The sequence below is a fragment of the Heterocephalus glaber genome, unplaced genomic scaffold, assembly GCF_053883595.1.
Source record: "Heterocephalus glaber isolate CG9 unplaced genomic scaffold, H.glaber_assembly_v1.0 deba00001472, whole genome shotgun sequence".
In the NCBI taxonomy this organism is placed as follows: Eukaryota; Metazoa; Chordata; class Mammalia; order Rodentia; family Bathyergidae; genus Heterocephalus; species Heterocephalus glaber.
The window spans coordinates 49,176,116-49,202,810 of NW_028258315.1; the positions used below are offsets into that span (position 1 = coordinate 49,176,116).

The 26,695-nt window shown below is 37.5% G+C and overlaps 1 protein-coding gene across 9 annotated transcripts in view; it reads left to right on the forward strand.

Moving 5' to 3' along the window:
• Positions 1-26,695, forward strand: part of Mitf (melanocyte inducing transcription factor) — a 222,621-nt gene that overhangs the window by 167,756 nt on the left and 28,170 nt on the right. For 6 of the 9 annotated variants that reach the window (XM_004854190.3, XM_004854191.3, XM_087182011.1 and 3 more), the window contains 3 exons: positions 13,257-13,484; positions 14,501-14,584; positions 16,676-16,771. In XM_004854190.3, the coding sequence (XP_004854247.1) occupies positions 13,257-13,484; positions 14,501-14,584; positions 16,676-16,771 (408 nt within the window). The remainder of the gene's footprint in view (positions 1-13,256; positions 13,485-14,500; positions 14,585-16,675; positions 16,772-26,695) is intronic. The other 3 variants (XM_013075660.3, XM_087182013.1, XM_021266028.2) reach the window with 2 other exon arrangements.

Consider the following 26,695-nt stretch of genomic DNA (forward strand, 5'->3'; position numbering starts at 1 on the left):
TGTGCTTGCGATCAGCTGAGAATGATTGTGTTACCATATACATATGCTGCCATAAGACTACCTATGGAAAAAGAAGAAGAAAATGAATCAGAAGAAGAAACCTAACACAAACACATGCTCCATGTGAATGGGTACAGATTGTCTCAAACTTAACAGCAGAGAAGATGACATGACGGATACTGTTTATATTCATCACCTAGTTTCACCAGTTAATAACTCATGGCTTGTGTTTCATGTATACCTCTTTCTGACAGGCAAGCCCTACACATGGTTTGCTCTTTAAATGTTTCATAAGCTAGGCCTCTCTCAGAAAAAAATTCACTTAAAAGTTCTCATATACTTTTCAGGAGATTACAGTTTCTCCAAAGCCCACATCAAGTACTAGTGACCAAGCTGGTTCACTGCAAATTGAGAGAGATTGCAGGAACACTGTCTGTGTGATACTCTTGCCTGCAGTTGTTCCATGCTGTAAGATTCTTGTTTCTTTACTTTCACTTTTTTTGCCTCATCTGATACTTGAATTTACCAGAGAAAAAGAGATGCCTCAAAGATGCTGCCTGTGGCTCTACCCTCTCTTTATTCTTTCCTTCAAAATAGAGACATTTTTTAGATAAACAAGATGAACTGATCTACTAGGAACAAACTTCCAAGACTAACATAATAGAGAACATTATTTCCTTACTGAACATTTACTATGTCCCAACTATTTTTTATCTCTTAAACTTACCACTGCAGCAACTGTTAAGAAAGTAGTATCCATCATCCCATTTTAAGAATGGAAATCTGGGATCTAGAGCATTGAAACAACTTGCCAAAGATTTAAACTCAGATGTCCTTGAAATTCCAGCTAGATGTTTAACAATTCTAAACTGCCTCTCTCTGTCTTACCTCTTTCAGTGGGCCATATTCTTACCTTGTGTGTCTCAAACTGGTAAATAGAAGGTATTGTACAGCTGCATACAGCATTTGTAATAACATCTTGGTGGTAAGGCATTTCAAAACATTTTATAAGAAAATCTTTTACTGTATATGCTATGTTAAAATTGGGTTTGATGCAAGCCAAGAAGACAGATGATCTAGCAGCAGCGTTTATTTCATATCTAAACTGTATCCCAATATTTTCATGATCTCTCTTATGTCTGGCTCCAGAACCCTCCTATGTCCACTCTTACTGCCCATCCACATCAGTCCCTAATAGATGTTTTGAAAATGTCCATCAAATTATGTCATTTTTCTGTTAAATACCTTTCATTGGTTTCTTCTAAGTAGCAAAGAAGAAAACACAGACTCCAGGGCCCTGCAAAGCTCCACACCATCCAGCCCTGGTTCCCTCTCTCCCTGCAGCAGCCATGCCAACTTTGTTGATCTGGTTCTTTCTCCTCTAGTGTGCCAAGCTGCTCCCACTGCAGGCTCCAATTATTTCTTCTGGTCTCTACTGTAGCTGGCTTGTTGTCATGATTTTGGTTAGGGTTATGGCTTGTCAGAGGCTTTGTGTTCTTTGCTGCTTTGCCCTTGTATATGGGATTCGTGTTTCTTTTTGCTTTCATTGCTTCATGCTTGTCTCTCCTTCCTCAACTTAAATATGATTTTCATGGGATCAGGGGCTTTGCTTTAGTTACTGCTCATGCATTGCTCAGCAAATACTAGAACAGTGATCAACAAATACTGATTGATTGAATAAATAATGCTTGGAAGAGTTACAGTGTGCTTGCACCTAACTTCTCAGAGCAGTGCCTGGTCCAGTCAGCTAGCCCCTGAGCTGCTGCTATTATAGAACCTGGAATTTTGTCCTCACATAATCTATAAAGCACATCTTAGGAATTGCCTCAGACAGTGCAATTTCTCATAAACCAGTAGGACCCCTAAGTCTCATGATACAAGCTCTGAAGTCTGTGTCGTTATGAGGCAGCTGCTTTTTGCCAGTTTGAAGCTCGTGTGGACTTGACCTTCAAACCAGCAGCGTTCAGCTCTTGTCTCAACTGAGGGCTTGCCCACTGACCTTTTGCTTAGTCCCAAGGCAATGTTTTCATCTCGACAAACTCCACCGCTGCCAGTTTCTTGAGTGTCAGTCCTTATGAAAAGGAGCTGTGCTCCTAGCCTATAATCATCGCTAATACCCGATCAACTGTGAACAATGGGCGCATTTGAGGGGAATACTAAGACAAAAAGACCTCTGCAATTCTGAGGCAGCAATGAATTAGGGCACATGAGAAAGTTCTAGCACGTGGGGTGCTGCCCTTGAAGCTCCCATGGGGGGCTGGGGGGCATGGCTGCTCCTTACAATGGTCTATTATAAGGGTACCACTGAAGCACATAATCGCAGCCCTTTACAAAACTGTGAAAATGTGTCAGATATTATACAAATGTTAACTGGGCTCAAATGTTAGACTAGAGATTTCATAAACAACAGGGTCCTCTTAATCTGATCACATATTTCTAGAAGAAACATGAAACATGGGAAATTTTACCATTGTGTATCAACTTCCTGAGTTTATTGCTTGTTTACAAAACTTTCAATAGAGGAATTCTGCCTGAATATATTTTTATTTACCCAGATCTGTAAATTTTTGTTTTTGTGGAATTTAGAATTTTATTACAAAATAGTCCATTGTACATTATAGTAAACGTAGAAAAGAATAAATAAAATATTAGTTGCCTATGTTATCATCCAGGGATCATCATTATTAAGGCTTTGCTGAATGATTTGTCATTAGTTTTTTTCTCTTTTTTTCTGCATATGTATAAATAACATGTTAAATTGATTGAGGATAGCAACATATACAGTGTTTTTAACCTTCTCTGTGTTCCCACTTCAGTTAAACTTTTCCTGTCTTTAAATATTTTATAAAATGTAGATTTCAATGACTGTATAATATCTACCTGTGTGCTATGGATACAGTAGCTCTCAGTGTGAGGCATTTTTACTCCCCAGAAGGGATCTGGCAAGGACTGGAGGCATTTGTGGTCATCTCAAGGGGTTGCTGGGTCATTGGCATCTAATAGGGAGAGACTAGAGATGCTGGTAAATGTCCTGTGGTGCACAAATCAGCCTTTACCACAAAAAGTTACTTGGCTCCAGTGTAGTGCTCAGGTTAAGAAGCCTAAACTATATGGCTGCCTCACAGTTAATTTAATACATTGCCTCTTGTTATATATTTATTTCCATATTTTTTGTTGTTATTAGAAACTAATGGTCTGGGTATGGTGGCACACACCTATAATCATCCCAGCATTCTGAGGCAGTGGATCCCAAGTTTGGGCCCAGCCTGAGCAACTTAATGACTCAGTGAGACCCTGTCTCAAAACAAGGAAAAAAAATGACAAAAAGAAATTAATGGATTTTAGTCTTTTGAGGTCATAAGTTTTGTTACCTCTGTCTTTAACTGTTATAACTTGAAATTAGTTATAGACTATACATTGAATATTACAATAAAATTTGCTTGAAGAAGTTGATGGAGTGCCCTAGCATGGGAGTGCCCTGCATCTCTTATAGATGATGCTCTGATAGACACCCTTGACATAAACCTTGGCTCCCAGACCTGATGATCTCCTTAGAAAAAGTTCTTGAAAAGAGCAGTAGCTGTTGGCTGTGTATGTGTGTTTTAAAAGTTTACATCAATTTATTTTATATGTTAAAGTTCTACATTTGATTTTGACAGATGAGATTGTTCATTTCATGTGGCTTTCTAAACATACTTATACCATTTACATTTTCATCAGATTTGGAACCACTGTACTTCCAGGAATGTGTCCTGCAAAAGAGTGGAGGCATTTGCAAATTTAAATGCCCTCAGAAATCAGACAGGTTAAGGAGTGAAGCAGGCCAGTTGTCAGTCTAAAAATAGAGTGGTGGGAAAGTGGCAGAATAAAGAGTAAGCACTTGATCACACAGGAAGCTGCTTCTCAACTATGCCTGGTTACTGGCCTACTGAGGTATAGTTCAGTATTGCTAAATTATATGATTTAAGAACAACCAGAAATCCAAATTTCAATGTGAAGTCTCCTAGGTTTTAATTGTTTTTTCAATTTTTTAAATTAGTACCCATTAGTAGTACATAATGGTTACAACATTCCTTATGAGGAGTTGGTACATGTACGTAACACATCTTAATTCTCCAGTTTTTAATTGTCAGTGACAAAAATATATAACACCACTGTGTTGGCCAGTAAGTCATACCCATTTCCTTCCCATGAACTACCACCAGGGGACCTCTGCTGTAACTGTAACCTATGGAGGGATCTACAGTGAGACATTAAGGCAAATCTGGTTATATGTTTTTTTTCAACCCAGGGCCCTACTGGCTTTAATAATTCCTAGATGACAGCCATAGGAAATGTCCATCTTTGCACAGACCCTGGAGAAAAGGAAACTACTGTATCTCTTGGAGTAGGCTATGGACTCACTGCCTGGCCTGTAGACAGTTCCTCTGGAGCTTTCTGAACTACTCAGGATGAGTGAGGGACTCTTACATCTCCCCTTAATTTCCAGAAGCTGTGAAGATCCTTGCCAGGAATCCCTACAAGACCCTGCACAATCTGGCCCTCATCCATAACTTCTACTCTCCCCATCCTCCATATATGTCAGCCACATTGGCACCATTACTCCTTCATTCACTGAAGATTTGCAGAGTGCCATGTACCTGGTCATATTCTAGACAAAGCAGAGTGAGAGTATGGAGGATCACACATGATGGCATGACACAGAAGGGAATTTGAGTAAGTACTCAGGATAATTAATAGGAGGAAAAGTCAAAGAGGTAGTGATCTCAGGGTGGGGTGGAGAAGTAAGCATGATGGGTAGGGTTTATCAAACTCTGGTGTGTATAACAATTCCCTTGGAAAACTAACTAGCTAATACAGATTTTTGGGCCCTATGTCCAGAGATTCTGATTCATTGACTCTGGTTTGAAGTTCCAGAATGTGCATTTCTATCAAGCTGAGTAAGTAATATTAGTTGAAAGACTTGTAGGCCATTGTACTTTTTTTTCCTTAAAAATATGTAGGGAGGTATTAATCACAATTGGTTTTTATTCTGTTTTATTTCATTTAGCAGAGGACTGACATAATGTGACATATATGACAAAGATCCCTCTGGCCATTGTATTGAATATTGACTGTCAGGGGCCAAACACAGAAGCAGATAGAGGTGCCAAGAGACTTTCAGTCACCTGAATGAAAAATTATAATAGCTTGGATCAGGTGTAACAGTAGAGGTGAACATTAGTCAAAATCTGTACATATTTCTGAGGGTGGAGTCAATCCTTCTTGATAAATTAGATATAGGATATGAGGGAAATAAGGAGTCAGAGATGATCAAGAGTTTTGAATTGAACAGGTACATTAAATCATGCAAAGACTGTTTTTAACCTACAAATGAATCCAAACAACTTCATGATTTAACCTAATAAAAAATAGGGTTTTTCACTATTGAGATGGAAAAGATTGTGGGAGGTGCTGATTTGAAGAGTATGATGAACATAGTAGGTATGAAATGTCCACAGGCCTACTGATAGTTCTGTTGAGTAGACAGGTGGAAGTGAGTCTGGGGTTTAGATAAGTCTGGCCTGGGAACTTTACATCCACTGGCTTAGATCACCAGTGCTGTGAGTATAGATAGATGAAATCAAGCTCTGAGCTTCGACACCCTCTGACATATAAGAAAAGAATGGGAGAAACTAGCAAAAGAGACTGAGAAGAAATGATGGTGGAAATAAGAGCAAGACCTAGTGAGTATAGTGTGAATTGGATGCCAAGTAAAGAACATAGATTAAGAGCCTCTTTGGTGTTCCTGCAACACCCAAAGCTTATTCCCACCAGAATGCTTCAGCACTGAGCTGGGATGCTCCTCCTCTCAATCCACCTGGCTCTTCTCACCAACTTCAGATCTGTGCTTAAAGGTCACATTCACTGCAAGGCCCTTCCCTGAACCTGTGAAGATTCAGTTGCCTGGCATTTAGTTGGTGTGTAAGCATTATTTAACAGTATTTACTAAATGGTGACTCTTTTGATGGAGCAGAAGTCCATATAAGAACATAGTAAAGCTTTGCTCTGTAGGGTTTAGTGCTTTCCCTGGCCCAGTTGGGTTGATATTTTTGAGAATTTGTTTGAAATGCAGAATCCCGGGCTCCATCTTGACCTATGAAACCACATTCTGCATTTAACAATGTCCCCAGGGGATTTCCATGAACGCTAAGATTTGTACCCAATCCTGTATTTATTTGTGCATAACACGAGGACAACTGGGTATATTTCTTCATGAAAACCACTCACAATAAAAAGTTAAAATTGTCAAAATCAGATCTCTTCAAGAATTGTTTCTGTGGTCAATCAGAAGTTGTCATCATATAATTAAAAAACAAAACTATGCATAGAGTTTTGAAAGAATATTTTATATGGTTATTCAAATGATGTCTTTCTTAGTTGTATTTTGAATTGACCTAAGCTAGGAAATAATATAAAATGATAGTGTCTGGTACATGGTAGACTGTTTGGAATAAATGAATACTGATTCTGTTTTCTATATTTTTAAAAAATGTTCCTATTTAATATGACATTCCCATACATAAGGATTGATGAGATCCTCAGTGTAGAACTTCTAAATGCATGTTTTCTCTTAGAGCTTGTAATGCGTTAAGTCCTTTGGGTCTTGTTGCTTCTTTTCCCATAGGAATTTGATTCTGAAAGTGGTGTTTTTATTCGAGGATTATAAATACTGTGGAAGCAGGCAGCTACCACTCTCAAATATCTCCTACTTCTGTCTGGCTGAGATGAAACATGGTATTCTTTTTATTCTCATGAGTTTTGGTTTAGACAGGAAAAATTATGTATTAGAGTTTATGCGAATCTTTTTTCTAGGACCACTAAATATTATTTGTCCTAAAACCAAAGCATGCCATAAGTCAGTGGCTAAAGATAAAAGACTTGCTATGAATTTCTGATAGGGCTGATCCAGTTTATTCTACTATGTCAGAATTTTAGAAAAGATTTGCTCTTGTTTCTTCTTGTATACATTTACAACTCATTTCTCTCATTTCAGAAGCCTACAAATAAGACAGGAAATGGTATGAAATTATGCAGACCCATAATTATGCATACAAATTCATATAGTTTTATGTGTGCACACATGGAGTTTGTGAGCACTCTTAGGTGCTCAGGTTTGCATTTCTCTCTTTACTAACAGCCCCAGTTCAGAACAGATCAGGAGTGAAGCTGTGTCTGTAGTTTGCTACTATGGCCAGACTAATAAGACCTGGCTGTAGTTTCTAACAAGATAAGTCTTCTAACTTTCTTCCCAGAGTTTCTATTTCTTTGTGTTAAAAATAGGATCAATTAAGCACATTGTGTGTTCTTAATGTGGATGCGTATCTAGTTAAGACAATATTTGTGAAAAACAACTTTAAACTTATTTATACATATTCTATTTCTTTTTATAAAAATCACCCCATTCCTTTCCTTAAGCTTTACTTCTTTTTAACAGGAAAGTTCGATTTTAGTTTGATAGAACTTTTCTTTGAGAGTAGGGGTCAGCATTTTCTGTAAAAAGCCAGAGAGTAAGATATTTTAGGCTTTGAGGATCATGTGAGCTTTCAAGATTCACATCACTATTGTCCTTATTTTTTATTATTCAAATCTTCTGAGGTTACAGACCATATGTAAACCAGTGGGCATGGCTGAATTCCAATAAAACTTTATCAGCATTGAAATTTGAATGCCACATAATTTTTATGTGTCGTCAAATACCATTCTTCTTTTTATGTTTTGTAACTATTTGAAAACCTAAAATTCATCCTTAGTTTATAGCTCATACGAAAACAAGGAGTGGGCTGGGCTAGGCTGGGCTAAGAAGCAGAACCTTGTTGCACAGAAAAGGCCTTGGGATTAGCAACCTTGTCTATAATCTTTAAGCAATATTTATTTCTGCTTTTTGTTTTTATCTGATTTTGACTCATCTTTCTGAGGTCAGGATTAATATCCTTGTCATCTATATCAGTCAGTGTTTACTGGAGAAATAGATTTAATGCAAGATATATAAATATATAAGCATCTAAAAGATTGGCTTACAGTGGCCACCCACAAGGTCAGGTGTAGAAGAGTGTGGAACATCTATTTACACACTGGAGATCTGAAAGATCCAGTTGGAGGCCTGGAGCTCAGTGTAGTGTTTCATGCGAGTACATATCAGGAGGCTGAAAGGTCTGTAGTGAAAGCCAGGAGAGGACATCCAAAGTGAACCCAAAGCCTGGAGCTCCTCTGAAGAAACAAAAGCAAGCCTGCCTGCCTTCTTTGTTTCCCTTTTATACCATTGTGTTAACAATCCTCCTTAGGGTGAGTCTTCCACACCCAGAACTATGCTTAGTCAATTTAGTGGGTGTTTCTTACTCAAACTGAAACAATCAGTTAACCATCACATCATCCTTATAGTTTTATGACTGGTACCCGTGTACAGAGTATATAAGAGTATATGTCCTGGAACATATTTTCTGGGCTACTGTTTGCTTTTTTGGTAATATTATAATTGTGAGTTGGAAAAAAATCCTTGGTTTTTAGCACTTGTGACCCAGTACAAAGCTTTGCTCCAGGTCGTTTAAGTAAAGTAGCTTTCTCTGTTTTACCATTTCACCCAGGCTGATAATTGTTAATTGCCCCTTAAAAAAAACATAAAAATGGTGGTGTGGTGGTGAGCGGTTGATTGAATGATAATTTCTTTAATTTTCTCCCTAAACATAAGAAATCTAAACACTGAGTTATTTTAAAAAATCAATTATAAACTGAAAAGATTGTGGGAATCTTTCCTCAATTTCATCCAAATTCTGGATAACAGCTAATAGAAAGAGAAGAACAGGACATTCAGGTGGCGATACTTTTTTCCCTGGTGAATTCTGTTGTCAAGCAAGATGGTGGTATCTATAGCTGTCATCTCAAACAGTGACAAGTGATGTGCTCTAGGATCTCGTTAGGAGGAAACTGTTAGGAAATAACCTGTCAGTGTCACCTAGGAAGTGGTAAAACTACATTGTGATAGCCAAGAGATGATTCCACTCTAATTCAAGATCTGCTATCAACTCAAATCTGCATGAAGAAAGGAAAGAGAGAAAAGGGTAGAAGCAGTAACAAAAAAGCAAAGTTCCAAAGCCTTTGGATTTTTGCACTTTAACTCAGCTAACATGTCAGTAAGCACTCTATTACAAAGTATAAAATACTCTAGCTTTTTTTCTTTTTCTTCTTTTTCTGGTACTGGGGTTTGAACTCAGGACCTTTCACTTGTGAGGCAGACGTGGCACCACTGAGCTAAATCCCCAGCCCTACTCTAGCTTTATTATGCTCAACTTTTGCCCTCTGAATTCTTTAACATGGATAGTTGATTTAAAGGTAAAAAATATGGACAACTTACTGGGAAATCATAAAGATGTTTCTCTCTTCTTTAATGCTACCTATGTGTTTTCATTTGCCTACTTACTTGATTGGCTATTTCAAAATTAAAGTGAAGCCATTAATGAAAAAGCCACAAATGTGGATTATTGAATATATAAAATTATATTGACATGGACTTTAAATTGTAGAAGGGCTGTTGAACCTTATAATGATGCTATGAAGGAGGGTGGGCAGGTATGAGTCTTTCTCTGGCTTCTTCTGGTTGAGGGAAGCAGGACACACATAAGTTGTGTATGCCACAGACCACCTCTCCACAGGGGTGCATGACAGGGCCAGGGCAGAGAGGTACCAGAAGGCTAACCATGTGCTAGATGAGTGCTTCTCTGAATATAATCAGAGAACCTGTGAGTCTTCAAGACACTTGCAGGGGTTTTGCCAAGTCAGAGCTGTTTGCAGAATAATATAAAGATGTTGTCTTGCTTTTTGGCTTTCATCTCACAGGTATACAGTAGGATTTTCCAAAGACTTCATGATGTGTTAAGATATCATCATGCTAATGCTAACATTTGAGGACATATGTGCAAGCATACAATAAAAATTTTTCAGTTTTAACCTTAGTAAGGTAAACACTGAGGCATAAAATCTGCATAAATGGAATAAATTGAAGATTTTAAAAGGATCCAGAGACAAAATGTTCGAGGAGTACTGGTTTAGATATTTTATGTGCCCCCATTTAATGCCAGAAATGTACCTATGAAGCAAGTGTATTAATCCCAATGAGCACAGGAAGACATGAAGGTGTGGAGAAACTTGTGACTTGCGTGAAGTCACAAGAGTAGTAACTGCAAAGCCAGAACTGGAGCCCAGATTTTGAGTCCTTGGCTCCCTTGTCATCAGGCATGTGGTCTCTCAGAGAGGCACCTGGACATACCCAGGTTTGGACACTTGACTTCTCAGAAGCAGAATTCTCATCATCCAGGGAATATCAGTGAGAAGGTTGTCCTCATAGACAGTGTAAAACAGAGACCACACGCTTACAATCTCTGAGCTGATTCCAGTCCCAGATATATTTGATGGGTTTTACACTATGTGAACAATAAAACAATTGAGTTTTCTTTTTAATTTAAAGGACTTTAAAAAAGAAGTTCATTTTGCCCTTAAAAATGTGGGAGATTTAGATGGACTGGACTGGAATACCCACATAGCCAAAGTCGGCTTCAGTTATATCTGCTGCTCCTTTCAGATGAGGGTTGCATCTTCTACTTTGCCACAGACCTCATTGCTACCTGTTACCTTATCCTGCAGTTCATGGCCCTCATTTATGTTAGCTGCTTGGGTTGGAAATAGTGGGTGACCCTCTGGCTACTGCATAGTGTTTATAAACCATCTGCCTTTAACTTATTTGAAAACTAAAAAAGCACTGATAACAAAAGCGCGGAATGTACTCTCCTCTGCTTACTGAAACCTAGATACGGAAAAGAGCACAGTGACAGTGCTAGGGAAAAAGCAAGTCACTTTTCTCCTCTATACAGAAGCATAGAATTCTGATTCATTAAAAAGAAGACTCTAACAGTGAATTAACTTTTATTTTTAAATGTGTAGCCCTTTCCTTTTTAAGTGTAATAGTGAAATAAGCACATTATGCGCATTGCCCTCATTTTATGTTTATTTTGGTAATGTCTATTGTCCTCATTATCATGTCTGGACCCTTTATGAATCTTAAAATGTCTCTGTGAACCTCTCTGTGCGTGTTAGATCCGTCATTTGAGCAAGATGAGATGGTCATCCTGATGACTTTATTATCCTTAGCATTTAGACAAAATATGAATTTCAATTTTTCATTCTTAAAACAGTCTCCCCATTTCAATGGCTGTTAAATAAATAAAAATGTATCAATTGTGTATAACATTCTTTTCTCCAGCATCAAGAATTATATTGAAAAATTTCCATTCTTCTTAATTTGAAAGTTAATTGGAAAGACATTTCCTATTTTCTATATTGCATATACATCCTCTCTCTCTCCCTCCTTCCCTTTCTTTCTCTCCCTCCCTCCCTCTCTCTTTCTGTGTGTGTGGTTTTTCATATTCTGTTTAGGGTGGCACTCCCCTCTTCCTGATGCGAGGTCAGTATCAAGTTACATGTCCACCTAGCTAAGAATAAGGTGCATGTGGAGACGAGGTTGCAAGTTGAGGCTGATGAACTTGAGAGTTCAGCATAGACTATCTGTCAACTAAAAGATGGTCCTCTTTTAGTCAAAAGTGGCAGTTACTTAGCCATTAGAAAAAAAATCTCATGTGTGACAGTAGCTTTTAGGGAATGTCTCCTCCAAAGGGGCCATCCAGCTCTTAACCTATTGCGGAAAGAGAAATACCATTGTCTATTAATACTACTGGAACTAAAGATGAATAGTGAATTGGCCTTGATCTGACAGTGAGTTTGACTGGGATAGCTCATCCCTTAAAAAGGTTCTTTTATATTTATGAAAGAAAGCATGACGTCAAGCCAGGCAGAAAAATGATATCAATATTTAAGACCAAACTCGTAGGGCTTCCAAAAAAAAAAGCCCCTTGTGAGAATGAGATTTTTACATGCATAACTAATTAGCTTAGGTTATTATAAGCAGGGCTGCTATGATAAAGTTTCCGGTGGTGTTTCAGGATACCTTGTTTATAGTGCCTTCTCTATGCCAGACAGTCTGCAAATTGGAATTACAGAAAGTAGAGGGAGGAATAGTCTACAGTTTCTCGTTGGATTGGGGCTACCTTAAGCGTTGTTATGCTGGAAATGCTAGAATATAATCACTATCAGGTGAGCTTTATTCTTATTTATAGTTGGTTTCTGAAATCTTAATGCAATAAATTGTTGAATTCACCTTTTTAGTGTTATTGTAATAAGCAAACTATTCTCTCTAAACTGTAATAAGAAAACAATTTTCTCTCAATGCAAATATCCTTATTTAATGCTGATTATTGTCTGGTGCCATAAATAATTCAGTATAATTTTGAATAAAGTAAATATTAGAATTTATTTCCCTAACATGTAGCTGTGCTGTCTCCATCAGTTCCTGTTCATAGCTCATAAAATTAAATTATGTTTATCAAGGAAAAGTGACTTTAAATTGAATGTCACTGGTTTTGAAAAAAATTTAATTTTATATTAATGTTTATAAGAAAAGAGAAAAAAATATCCCGGTGGCTTATTAACAGTCATGGCTTTAAAAACACATGCATATGAGTGTTTTGTGTTTGAAGGAAACTGCTTAATGTGAAGTTGCTTTTTCCATTAAGTTCTTTAGTAATTAAAATGTTGAATAATCATGTTCAAATGGGAGGGGGAGGAATTAATCCACGACTAGTTGATTTAAACATGGAAATGTTTCTGTTTATTTTCTACAACCATTTTACAGTTAGTTCGTAATGAATTTTTTGGTGTGTTTGTGTGTGCGCGCGCGTGCATTTTAACAGAAAGCCACAAACCCATTCTGTTTGTGAAGTGAAGTGAGATAAATCGAGTTATGTGTCTTGGAGATTGGGTTCCTATATTACTAAACCCTTTCAGGTGTGTTGGGGACATTTTTTCCCGACAGATCATTGCAAACTTTTAGTGATTAGACATGAGAAGAAGGTCACAAGGTTTGAAAGAGTTGTATAGTTAATTTTCAGGGAAATAAAAATAGGGCAAAGCATTACTCCAAATCCTGTAAGTCAGACTTTAAACTTTTCAGTAATATCAGTTACTAACTGTTAGTAACATGCCTGGTACCTAACAGAGTAGTTTATTCTGCTGGTGCACTAGTCAGTTTCAAATTTTGTACCTGAAGGAAGAATCCTCCAATATGCAAAAATAACAACACTGTCTTCTTTTCCCTCTGTGGCTATGTTCAGGTGCAGACCCACCTTGAAAACCCCACCAAGTACCACATACAGCAAGCCCAAAGGCAGCAGGTAAAGCAGTACCTTTCTACCACTTTAGCAAATAAACATGCCAACCAAGTCCTGAGCTTGCCATGTCCAAACCAGCCTGGCGATCATGTCATGCCACCGGTGCCGGGGAGCAGCGCGCCCAACAGCCCCATGGCTATGCTCACACTTAACTCCAACTGTGATAAAGAGGTAATTGATGTCTCCTCTCCTCTCCTGTTTTCTTACACTCAGTAACTGTCTGTTGATATTCCTCCTGCTTTTAACTATGGACTCTAGTTTGTCCTCCTGTCCATAGTCACCAGCCCTTGTTCCCAGTTTGCCAGTGTGGCTGCCACATTCCAGTCTCATGTCACTGTCACTGGGTTATTGGGTATATTCCATATGACAGGAGACCTGCCCTGGTCTGAGCAGAAGCTTTCTCAACTTGCTTCAACTTCATTATCAAGTCCTCCCTTCCCTTCCATGCCTTTCAGTTTAAGAAGCAGTGAAAATGCAGAGAGAGGAGAAGGGGAGGTGGAAAAGGAAAAGCAAAAATAGAAAAGGTGTGGGACAGGAGGTTTAGAAGTTCCACTTGTTGTGAAGGTCTGGAATCTTACTTTATTTCTCCTAGATTGAAAAAAGAAGAAGTATGGAATGTGTGTGGACAGATTTGAGTCTTTAACAGAGCCTTTGACAGAGAAGCAAAGGTTTAATTGCCAAATATGTTGATTTTCATAGTAAAAGTGCTGTTGCCCTTTAAATCTGCTTTGGTAAAGGCTGGATTAGAGACAAGACTCAAATAGACCTTCAGTTGTTGCAAAATCAAAATGTGGAGCATAAAAATACCTGAGAGGAGACTTGTGATTTAATGCCTATTATTTCCAAATTATGAGATGATGAGCTTCATTTTAATAGTTTTATAAAACTCTGAAATGTTTCTGAGCATTCAGAGGTGACTTTTAAAGTTCTGTTGATTTTAATCATGAGAGGAATGAAGTCTTTCCCCTATGCCCAAACCAAACACTCTTTTTCTTTGTGCATATTTGTCATCTAGCAAGATAACTTGACACAATTCCCTCCTCCATTATTCTGTCTCTTGTTCAGATTGTGCTTTGTTTGAAAGCTTGGTTCATCTTGTTGCTATGCCATCAGCCTCATGTGAACATGTCATTGAAAAATAATTTGCAAATCCATGCTATGGGCTTTCTTTGCTTATGTTTTTGCAGGGATTTTATAAATTTGAAGAGCAAAACAGGGCAGAGAGTGAGTGCCCAAGTATGAACACCCATTCACGAGCATCGTGTATGCAGGTACTGAATGACTCAGCAGCCCAAGGATGTAACACTTTGTAATGAGAATCTATATTTGTGGCTTATCACACTTTCCTGATGATTTAAGGAGGGTTTTTTTCCTCCCATTGATTTTTTTAAAAGTAGGGAACGCTATGAACAGGGCCATTTTCTTCGTAGTAGCTAAGAATAAAATGATTACTAGGGAAATCAAATGTTTTACTTCTAAGTTGTTTTGAGTCATTAAAAAGTACTTAAAATATATAAATTTTAGTAAATAAATATAAAATGCTGTATTTTATTTATATACCATGTTATGCAGATTTGTAGGATAGCAATTTTTATAGGATATTAGTAACACCAAGGTGTATGAGATCTGTATATTGTTTTATAAATCTCATAGAACATATATTCAGAAACTTTATTAGCTTAATAATATATAATGGCTATTTCCCAAGTAATTAAAATTTTTTATGACATCCTGATTAATTCATAAATTATACTATATCTAATAAATACATGGATACAAATATACAATGGAGAATAAAAGCAATAAAAATTCTCTTTTGCTTTTCTATATTTTCTGTTATTACCATGTAGAATATTTCTTGTGTTCTATATTTTCACCATCAATTTGCATTACTTTTATCAAGAGAAAAAATATTTTTAAAATATTACATTAAGCCCACTAATTGTATTTTCCTAAAGTTACAAAGGTTGTTCCTAAGTCCCTGACCTATTTTTCTACTTATTAACTCTATTCAAAAATTATTTATTAAAACAAATAAAATGGTATACCTACAAATAGAACCTAAGAGTATGCTAGCAGTTATTCAAAACTGTCTGCCAATTATTCTTCTTGGGGATCAGTTAATCCACTCTTTATTTTTAGTTTATGTAGATTACTGTATTTCTGACACAGTGAGCATGTTACAGGTTTATTTGGAAATCTCACTCATATTCACTAATGTAGTAGTATTGTTAACCCCCATTTTTTAGATTGATACATTGAGGATTTTAAAAGAGTGGAAACTTTGCCCTTAATCTCATTCACTTTTTTTCTTTGTGGTACTGGGTATAGAAACCAGGGCCCCACACATGGTGGGCAAATGCTCTGCCACTAAGCCGTGTCCCCACCCCTTGCCTTTAATCTAAAAAGTGGAAGAACCAGGACTCCCACCCAAACCCTGTAAGGTTGGAGCCTCTCCTCTTTATGGGAGGAGCAAAATGATACAGAGGAGTGTCCCTCTGTGTTCTGAGGTTTCATTAGGTACCTGTGAAGCACCCTGTAGACCCAAGCGCAGACAAACAGCTGGTATATGTAAAGTGTTTACAAAGAAATGTTTTCACAGACTTCTCTTTGCATCTGGTGCAATGCACATGTAATCACCGTTGTTTATGATCATAACTAATGTTTTGGTACTTCAGGAATAAAATTGATCTAGTGGGAATGTCAGCTCCAAGACTGTAATGATAATCTCATCCTGTGTGCTCCTTGGGGAGTGCCATGTACATTGGCAGCTGTACAAGGAGACACTTATTTTACAAGTAACTGTGAGATCAGTACAGGCCAGCCAGTGGCATGGGATCCATTATCCACACACCCTATCGGACCAAAGAGCTTAATTACCTTCTGTTTTGTTCCTCTGGGAAGGGAATGAAAAAAAAAAAAAAGGAAGTGGTAGCCGTTATTCAAGATGAAGTTTCCTGATTGTTTTCTACTTAGAGTAGGCAGTTCATGGCACTTGAGGGCATGGGTGAAATCATGGCTCCACCCCCTGCTTCACAGTGTGACTTTGGGCAAGGTGCTTCTCATTCTATCACCATACACTTTCTACAATATGGGTTTTTGTCAGAACAAATACATTAGCCCATGGAAATCCCTAGGTCCAGTGCTTGACACCTAGTAATTGCTCAAATGCTGGCTGCAAGGATCATTATCATCACCCATTAGTGTTAATGGTCTTCAGTAATAATTTTACTTTAGTGGGAAGAGAACAATTACTTTTTAGAGTCTAAGTAAAGAGTATTATTGCTTTAGGTAAGAAAGAACAATGGCTGTCTCTTTTAATGTTTCTTTATACTGTTGTTGTTTATTTCTCTCGCTTCCAGATGGATGATGTAATTGATGACATCATTAGCCTGGAATCAAGCTATAATGAAGAAATCCTGGGCTTGATGGATCCTGCCTTGCAAATGGCAAACACGGTACTATATTAATGAGGTTTTTTTAAAGAAAATCTTGGGATATTTCCAGTGCTCTCTCCTTTTTCCTCAAACTTTGTTTTTGCATCTAATTTATTGATAGATTTATTAATAATAAAACAGCAATTATTAAAGGTTCACAGATAAGTGAATTTGACATCAGAGATTAAGAATTTTTTATGAGTCTATCGAGGACCCTGTGATAAAGCTCTGTATTCCCTGGAGTCCATGTGCACTTCCTTTTGCACGTTGGGCCTTCTGATTCTCCTTGACATCTGATGCCCAACTTAGCACACCTCAGCCAAAGGGGACTCCTGTGGACTCTGCTGTTCGCAGTGGTGTTCTGATTGGCCTGGGAAAGTTACAGTTTTGCAAGGAGGAGGTGACTCTTTTAGCAGCAAAGCTTATTCCACTTTTAGTTGATGAACCAGTTAAGAACTTGTGTGTTACTTATAGTCTCTCATATGATATTCATTTTACTCTATTATTTACAGCCTTGCTTGCATTTATATTTTCCCCTACTCCTTATATTTGTCTTACATTACGGTTTTATCAGAGTCTCATTGCAAATATTACTTAGTCCTTGCAATAATTCTCAGTCAAACTGGGATGGCATCACTGCCCTCCGTTTTAGATTGTAACCAGTTAGCCTTGCTCAAGATGACATAGCCGGGCCCAGGTCTGCTCAGCAGGTGGTCCAGTGCTTTTCAGTTTCCTACTAGAAAATGCTATGAAACTTACCATATTCTCTAATAACTGGTGTTTAAAAGACTAATGTCTATTGAAAAGAAAGGGAAAAAAGGATATTGTTGTTTAATGTATAAATAGTTTCAGGTCTGCAAGATGAAAAATCCTCGAGGTCTTTTTCCCAGTATTGTGAATATATTTAACACTCTTGACACTTAAAATGGTAAAAGGGGTAATTTTATGTTGTATGTTTTTACCATAGTAAAAATTTTAAAAAGTACTAACTTCCAGTAGTAAAGTCCCTCAACCAAGAAATACTACACCCCTTACTTATTTACACTAAACTCCTCAGTAAATTGAATTTTTTTTTTTAGCATTTTCTTTTCCATTGTGTTATAGTTGTTTAAGTTCACTTACTTGACTTAAAGAAAAAGCTCCTTTCAGAAGATGTAATCTATTTTCTACCCACTTAAACTCACCTCCCTGATTTTGAAAGAAACAAATGATGTGCCACCTGATAAATGTTCCTGTAGCAAACTTTCCCAACCATCTTTTTTTGTTTTGGTACCGGGGATCGAACTCTGGTCCTTATGCTTGCGCAGCAGGTGGCGAAACCACTGAGCTAAATCCCCAGCCCAATCCCAACCATCTTTGAACCTTTTGTTGGCTTCTGTGGAACCCTTGACGCATCCCATGCATGCTGTACTTGTCAGCAGCCAGGACCCTAGGATGAACACGAGCGAAACACTTGGGGGAGCGTACACTACAGAGCTTATAAATATACAAAAAGACATGGGTCTGTTTACCATGTTTTGTTTCCCAGGCAGCATGAATTAGCAAGGATCCTGTCACCTCAAAAGAACTTCGATGTGAGGGTGGTCTTTTGCCAGTGGTATCAAATGGGTAGCTGGGCATACTCAAGAGAATTATAAAGTTGACCTGATTTCATAAAAGTATTGATTTTTGTTCATGTTGCAGTGTGAGGATCATTGAAGTCATCTAATCCAAATTAGAACTAAGTACACTAATCTCCTCTTGCATAGCCTTCATAGTCCCCACAAAAAATCAAGCACCAAGTTTCTTCAAAGCCCCCGTTAAGGACTTGCACTAACTCACTAGGGAAGCAGTAAAACACAGTGTATAGGAGTTGAAGAATTGGGATCAGACCTGGTTCAAATCCAAAGCATGCCATTTATTCTGTGACCTTGCATGTTACTTAGCTTCTTTAAGTCCTGTGTTTCCTCATTTTTACCTACTGTAGTCTCACATAATACATATGGTAAGGTGTCCCTCACAGAGAGTGTCTGAATTCTAGGTCGCCAGTTTGTTAAAAACTTTTCCCCATGTCAGCACTTGTGAAAATAGTTGTCATGCCCCATGGGCTTCTCTCATTTGGAAAGATACCTGTGTCTCCTGAGTCAGTCTGCATGAGCAGAGAGGTATGGTTCCTTCATCATATGGTTGCTCTTAAACTCTTTTTAAAATGGAGTTAACATGCATTAAATTCCTGCTGTGTGAGGTCCTGTAGCTGCAAAGATAATCTGTGCTTCCTGTGACCCTAGGGTTTACCATCTACAAGAGGGGACCACATAGCCCTGAGAGGGAAAGGCTTAGTGAGGAGCAGAGAGGCAGTCTCTGAAACTCCCAGATAGGAAAGATCCCCTAGACAGAGCTGAGTTAATTCCCAGACAGCCATCCTCAGAAGTCACTTGCTATTCCAGCATCCACTATTCCTCTGTATTCCCATGTTGGAAAAGGTTTAATGTTGCCTTATCATAGTCTTCTTAGGATAAAACTTACATCATTTTTTTGCTATTAAAGGAAAGAGGTATAACAGGTAGAAGCAAAGACCCTGAACTGGACATTTGGAGAGTTATTTGACCTCTGTGCCTCAGTTTCCTTATATGTAAAATGGGGCTAATGATCACATCTACCATAATAGAATTACTGTGAAACTTATAAGAATTTGGGCCCAGGGATTTAGCGCAGGGGCACCATGCCTGCCTTGCAAGCACAAGGTCCTAACTTTGATCCCCGGTACAAAAAAAAAAAACAAAACTCTATTAGGGGATTTTCCCCTCACCTTACCAGAAAGTTAAAAGAATTAATCCACAAAAAGCATTTAGAACAGTTCCAGCCATGTTAAGCTCTCACTTCAAGTTTGTTTCTAGCTTTTATTCTTGATAAAATTATGTTTTAGTTGTTAAAATTAAATAATCCAGCTACAAAACCTGTTCACATTTTAATTTTTTCTCACAGTAGTTTTTATTGAATGTTCTTCATGGTAACCATTTCTCCCTTTTATTTGATCCTTTGAAATGCTTTATTTCAAGTTAACTGCTTAAAAAAAGTGGAAGGAACACTTAGAGAGGAAACTATCCTAAGGGAATTGAAGTCTAGAAATAACTATTTTGAGAATACAAGGGCCCTCTTGTACCATCACAAACAAAGAATAAGAGTCCCAGTTTACTTGTGTTAACAGTGCACAATTGATATTCAGAGAAGGGTACCATCCAGAGAGAAAAAAATAATAACATTTTACAGTTATCATTTACTTGGAGAAATATTCATTTTGGTGGAACAGAACACTTAAGAACGCAATTCAGATCACCAGTCCAGGCAAAGACACAGGCTCAGCCGCCTTCTCTTCTCTCTGTCCTGATTCAACTGTGCTTTTGTCCAGCCACTGCAGCTGACCTGGTGCTCTGGAAGTGAAATCTTGTCCATCAGGTTAATGTTCTAGATAAACACCAGAAAAGATACAGAACAATCATTTTTACAGAGGATATCTCCTCCTCCTTTTTTAGTTCCAAAGCTATTGTTTTGATACCACAGAATCTTTTTTCCTTTTTTTCTTTTCTTTATGCCGAAACCCAAAATTAAACCCACAATCCTTTCTTAAATATGCATTCTAAATTTATTAACTATATGTACAGTAAACATATAATCTTCCTTAAGAGTATGATTCAAAAATGTGTTCTCATCCTGGAGAAGTTTAGAATTAGGTATTTGTTCAGAGTGTATTCATTGGTGACTTAGAAGCTTGTTTTTAAAGCTAGCTGTACATATTACTTGCCTATTTAACCCTGACAAATGATTGTAATAATGCAGTTGCATGTTTTGCATTCAATTTACATATGAGACCATATATGACTTCCATTTCTACAGCTAAGGAAAAACTTTTTAAGCTTACTGCTTCAAATTTTTTAGTTACATTCTTGATTCATTGATACAAGTTTTGCTAAAATCTGAAACTCCAAAAAGAGATTAAAGCTGTGGATTTGGGAGACATTGCCAGAAGTCATAATCAGAGCAGCTTTAACTTTATAACTTTGGTCTTTCTGGCACTTTACAGTCCTGTGTTGAAACAGGTAAATGCCTTTCACTTTGTGCTAAGTTGGATGAGAAAAAAAACTGAACACACAGAGAGCAAGTTGACCCTGAGAAGATGACCTGTTTCAAATAGAACCACTTAATGAAATGACAGCTAATAATCAAGTCACTTTTTTCAGTTCCTTAACCGGAGGGACTTGAAACGTAGTCCAAGGACATTTTAAGTTTGTGCAGTACGTTTTTACTAGCATGTGTGCAGTGGGCTTGCTGCCTTTGGCAAGGAGCATAGAAGGGTGACGGGTCCTGCAGATCTGACTGTATTCCTTGCCCATCCGGATGCTGTTAGAGGCAGTGTCAGATTATCCTTTCACATAGTATTTTATTATGTGTACACTCCCCTACCCCATCTCTTCAGCTGGGCATTTAGTTCAGGGAGTATTTCTTTAGACGTGGAGAATTCTGTACCTGACCTCATGTCCCATCAAAGGCAGGTGCAGTAAAAATAGATAAAATTATCTTCAGGCTGTGTATAGAAGGTGTATTTGAAACACAACAAGTCTCATTTTTAGACATGGATATTGTTGCCAAGATACTTCTATATATATATATATATATATTCCAAAATTGAAAAAAATGCAAAATCCAAAACACTTCTACCTCACTCCCCAAGCATTTCAGATAAGGAATATTCAATTGTATATTGAAGGCAATCTTTGTTAGATGTCTTTTGGGCTTTAAATGTTTTAGCCACATTGAAATGCTTTCTGAATTTACTTTTCTCACATGCAGAATAAAATTTAGACTAAATAATCAAGTGGGGGAAGGATAGATGATATAAACTCTTAATTATCTAGGTATTATAGTTACAGGGATTATTTGAATTAATCTGGAAATGGGGTTTGCAGTACAAATAGCAAGGTCTTTTAACTTTTTCTTCAGGGTTAATATTTAGAAATTTATTTCAGGACCTGAGAAGAGGAAAAATGGGATCTCTTCTCATAAAAATGGGTGTCCAAGCAAAGGAAGGCAGTGTCAGGAAGAAATGATTTCACGACTTTAAAACAGTCAATTCAGAACCACAGGGGAGGAAACACTCTTAAACTAAGTTAGCAAGGCTAAATATTTCTTTTATTTATTTATTTGAAGTAGAACTTTTTTCTTCTTAAAGTCTGTGGGCTCCCTCTTGTGGCTTTGTGAAAAATTTCAGTTTGATGGAAACCAACCTTTTCTTTAGCATTAAGGAAATCATTTCCTTTCCAAAAAGAAAATATTTTTCATTACTTTTCCTTACAGAGAGAATAAGGGAGAGGGGAATATACGGAAGGGATAAAGTTGATGAAAACTTTAGGTGAAAATGGTTATCTCACATAGAATTGCATTTTACAATAACAGCCAACATTTACTAAACATTTACTGTACGCTACTAGTTGTGTTAGGTAAGGCATTTGCCACATTATCCATTGTCTCCATGTTCAAAATAAACTCATAAACTGGGTAATAGATTTTATGGGTGTGAAATTTTGTCTTTTCCTCTCTCTGGCTAAGAAGGCCATGTAACTTTTTTTTTTTTTGTATTAAATTCTTTTATTGGTACATTGTAGGTATACAACACAATAACATTTCTCATTGGGAATTGTACCTTTATATAATGCATCCTGGTTCTTATTTTTTCCCCATTCCTAGCCCTCCCTTCATGCCCTCCACCCTTCCCCATTTACAAAGACTTTATTTCCATTTTTTCCATTTCTCATCATTTTTTCCTTTCTCTTCTTTCCTTTCCCCTGCCCCTCCCACTGCCCCTACCCCTTTGGACCTTTTCTTCCTATTTTACATTATCGATTATTCATTCTAATCATTGGTACATTTTAGGTATACAATATAATGACATTCATCATTGGAAATTTGCACCTTTACATACTCTCTCTTGATTCTTATTTTTCACCCTTGCCCAGCCCTCCCTTCAACCCCTCCATTCCTCCCTATTTACAAAGATTTTGTTCCTATTTTTCCATTTTCTCATATTAATCCCATTCCCTTCTATCCTTTCCCCTAGCCCTCCCACTTCCTTCCCCTTTGCCCCTTTTCTTCCTATTTCACATTACTTATTATACATTTAGTCCTTATTTACACTTTCAGTTTCTCACACCAGAGAAACTATTCGGTATTTACACATGTGTGTCCTATTTATTTCACTTAAGAGTATTGCCTCAATGTGCATCCACTTAGCTATAAATGTCTCTAATTTGTCATTTTTTATGGCTGAGTAGTACTCCATTTTATTAAAAAACCACATTTTCTTTATCCAGTCTCCAGTTGATGGGCATTTGGGTTGTTTCCAAGTCTTAGCTATTACAAACTGCACTGCTATGAACATGGGTGCACATATATCACTGTGGTATGATTCTTTTAATTCTTTGGGGAAGATCCCCAGCAGTGGAATCATGGGGTCAAATGGGACTTCCAGTCCTAGTTCTTTGAGGTATCTCCATACTAATTTCCACAGTGCTTGCACCAGTCTACACTCCCACCAGCAGTGGAGCAGGGTTCCTCTTTCCCCACAGCCCCGCCAGCATTTGTTATTGGTTGATTTCATGATAGCAGCCATTCTTTCTGGAGTGAAGTGGAATCTCAGCATTGTTTTCATTTGCATCTCTTGAATGACCAGTGATGTTGAACATTTTTTCATGTATTTATTTGCTATTTGTACTTCTTTGTCTGAGAAATGTCTGCTCATTTCAGATGTCCATTTTCAGATTGGGTCTTTAAATTTGGGAGGTCTGATCTTTTTAAGTTCTTTATAGATTCTAGATAGCAGACCTTTGTCTGAGGAAGATCAGGTGAAGATTATTTCCCACATTGTGGGTTGTCTCTTCACACTGCTGGTGGTTTTTCTTGCTGTGCAGAAGCTTTTTAATAAGAAGAGATCCCATTTGTTGATTGTTTGTGCTAGTTCAGGGGCAACTGAGGTTTTGTTCATAAAATCTTTTCCTACATCAATGTCTTCAAGGGTTCTACCTAACCTCTGTTCCAACTGGTTCAGAGTTTCTATTTTAATATTTAGATCTTTAATCCATTTTGATTTTAGTTTAGTGCATGGTGAGAGATACAGGTCTAGTTTTAATCTTTGGCAAGTTGAAGCCCAATTTTTCCAGCACCATTTATTAAAGAGGCTATCTTTCCTCCAGTGAGGGTGTTTGGCTCCTTTGTCGAAGATGAGGTTGCTGAGTGTGTCTGGAGTTGTTTCTGCATCTTCTAATGTGTTCCACTGGTCCTCAAGTCTGTTTCTTTACCAGTACCATGCTGTTTTTAATCACAGTAGCTTTGTAGTAGAGTTGCAGGTTGGGGATTGTGATACCCCCTGCCATGTCTCTGTCACCTAGAATTGCTTTTGCTATTCTGGGTCTCTTCTTGCTCCAAATGAATTTTTGGATTGTTTTCTCGAGGTCTATGAAGTATGGTGCTGGGATCTCAATTGGAATTGCATTAAATCTATATAGCAGCTTTGGAAGTATGGCCATTTTCACTATATTAATCCTTCCTACCCAGGAGCAGGGGATGTCTGTCCATTTTCTGATATCATCTTCAATCTCTCTTTTCAGAGTGCCATAGTTTTCAGAGAAGAGGTCTTTGATTTCTTTCATTAGGTTGATTCCTAGGTATTTTAGGTTTTTGGATGCTATTGTGAAAGGAATTATTTGCCCTGTTTCTCTCTCAGTGAGTCTGTCATTGGTGTAGAGGAAAGCTATTGATTTTTGTGTGTTGACCTTGTAACCAGCTACTTGACTGAATTTGGTTATTAAGTCTAGAAGACTTTTGGTGGAGTTCTTGGGGTCTTCTATATAGAGTATCATGTCATCTGCAAATAATGACAATTTGACTTCTTCCTTAAATATCTTTATTCCTTTTATTTCTTTCTCTTGTCTAATTGCCGTGGCTAATGTTTCCAGAACTATATTGACCAAGAGTGGTGATAGTGGACATCCTTGTCTTGTTCCTGATTTTCGTGTGACGGATTTCAGTTTTGGACCGTTTAGTATGATATTGGCTGTTGGTTTTTCATAGATGGCTTCTATCAGTTTGAGGTAGAGATCATCTATTCCAATTTTTTGTAGGGTTTTTATCATAAATGCATGTTGGATTTTGTCACATGCTTTTTCTGCATCTATGGAGATAATCATATGGTTTTTGTCCTTGGCTCTATTGATATAGTGTATTACATTAATTGATTTGCATATATTGACCCATCCCTGCATCCCTGGGATGAATCCCACTTGATCAGGGTGTATGATCTTCTTGATGATCTTCTGCATTCTGTTTGCCATTATCTTATTAAGGATTTTTGCATCTATGTTCATTAGTGAGATTGGCCTGTAGTTCTCTTTTTCAGTTGGGTCTTTCTCTGCTTTGGGGATCAAGGTGATGCTTGCTTCCAGGAATGAATTTGGGAGTATTGCTTCCCTTTCAATTTCATTAAAGAGTTTAAACAGTAGTGGCAGCAGTTCCTCTCTAAATGTCTTGTAGAATTCAGCAGTGAAGCTATCAGGGCCCGGTCTTTTCTTAGTTGATAAGTTTTTAATTACATTTTCAATTTCATTGGTTGATATTGGGTTGTTCAGAATTTTTAGGTCTTCTTCGTTCAACTTTGGTAATTCATATGTGTCTAGGAATCTGTCCATTTCTTCTGTGTTGTCCATCTTATTGGCATATCGGTTCAGGAAGTAGGTATTAATGATTCTCTGGATTTCTGCTGGGTCTGTTGTCATTTCACCCTTTTCATTTCTAATTGCATGGATTTGGGCCTTTTCTTTCCTTTTTCTGACAAGGTTGGCTAAAGGTTTGTCATTTTTGGTGATTCTTTCGAAGAACCAACTCTTGGCTTCATTGATTTTTTGTATCGTTCTCTTAGTCTCCATTGCATTGATTTCTGCTCTGATCTTTATAATTTCCTCCCTTGTATGAGCTTTGGGGTTGTCCTGCTCTTCTTTTTCTAGAAGCTTGAGGTTCAGCATCAGGTTGTTTAATTGTGCTCGTTCTGTTTTCCTAATATGCATATTCACTGCTATGAATATCCCTCGTAAGACTGCTTTCATTGTATCCCATAGATTCCAATATGTTGTATTGTCATTGTCATTTAATTGAAGGAACTGTCTGATTTCTTCTTTAATTTCCTCTGTGACTCATTGGTTATTCAGAAGTGTGTTGTTCAATTTCCATATGTTTATGAAATTTTTTGAGTTTCTTTTGCTATGGATCTCCAATTTCATCGCACTATGGTCTGATAATATGCAGGGGATAACTTCAATTCCTTTTCACTTTCTTAAACATGTTCTATGTGTGAGGATGTGGTCTATTTTTGAGAGTGACCCATGTGCAGCTGAGAAGAATGTGTATTCTGATTTTGTGGGGTGGAAGACTCTGTAAACATCTGTTAAGTTCATTTGTTCAAGAGTTCGAATGAGTTCTAGTATTTCAGTACTTACTTTTAGTCTAGTTGATCTATCTATTTGTGACAGTGGGGTGTTGAGGTCCCCCACTACAATTGTATTAGTGCGTATATGACTTTTCATGTCCGTTAGTATTTGTTTTATATAGTTGGGCGCACTAGTGTTTGGTGCATAGATATTTATGATTGTCATCTCTTCCTCTTGGATTCTTCCCTTTACAAGGATGTAGTGTCCTTCTTCATCTCTTTTAATCAGTGTTGGTTTGAAATCTACTTGATCTGCCAAGAGGATAGCTACTCCTGCTTTTTTTTGGGTTCCTGTTGCATGCAGTATTGTTTTCCACCCTTTAACTTTGAGTCTATGAGTTTCCTTTTGAATTAAGTGTGTTTCTTGTATGCAGCATATTGTTGGATTTTGCTTCTTGACCCATTCTGCCAGTCTATTTCTTTTGATTGGTGAATTG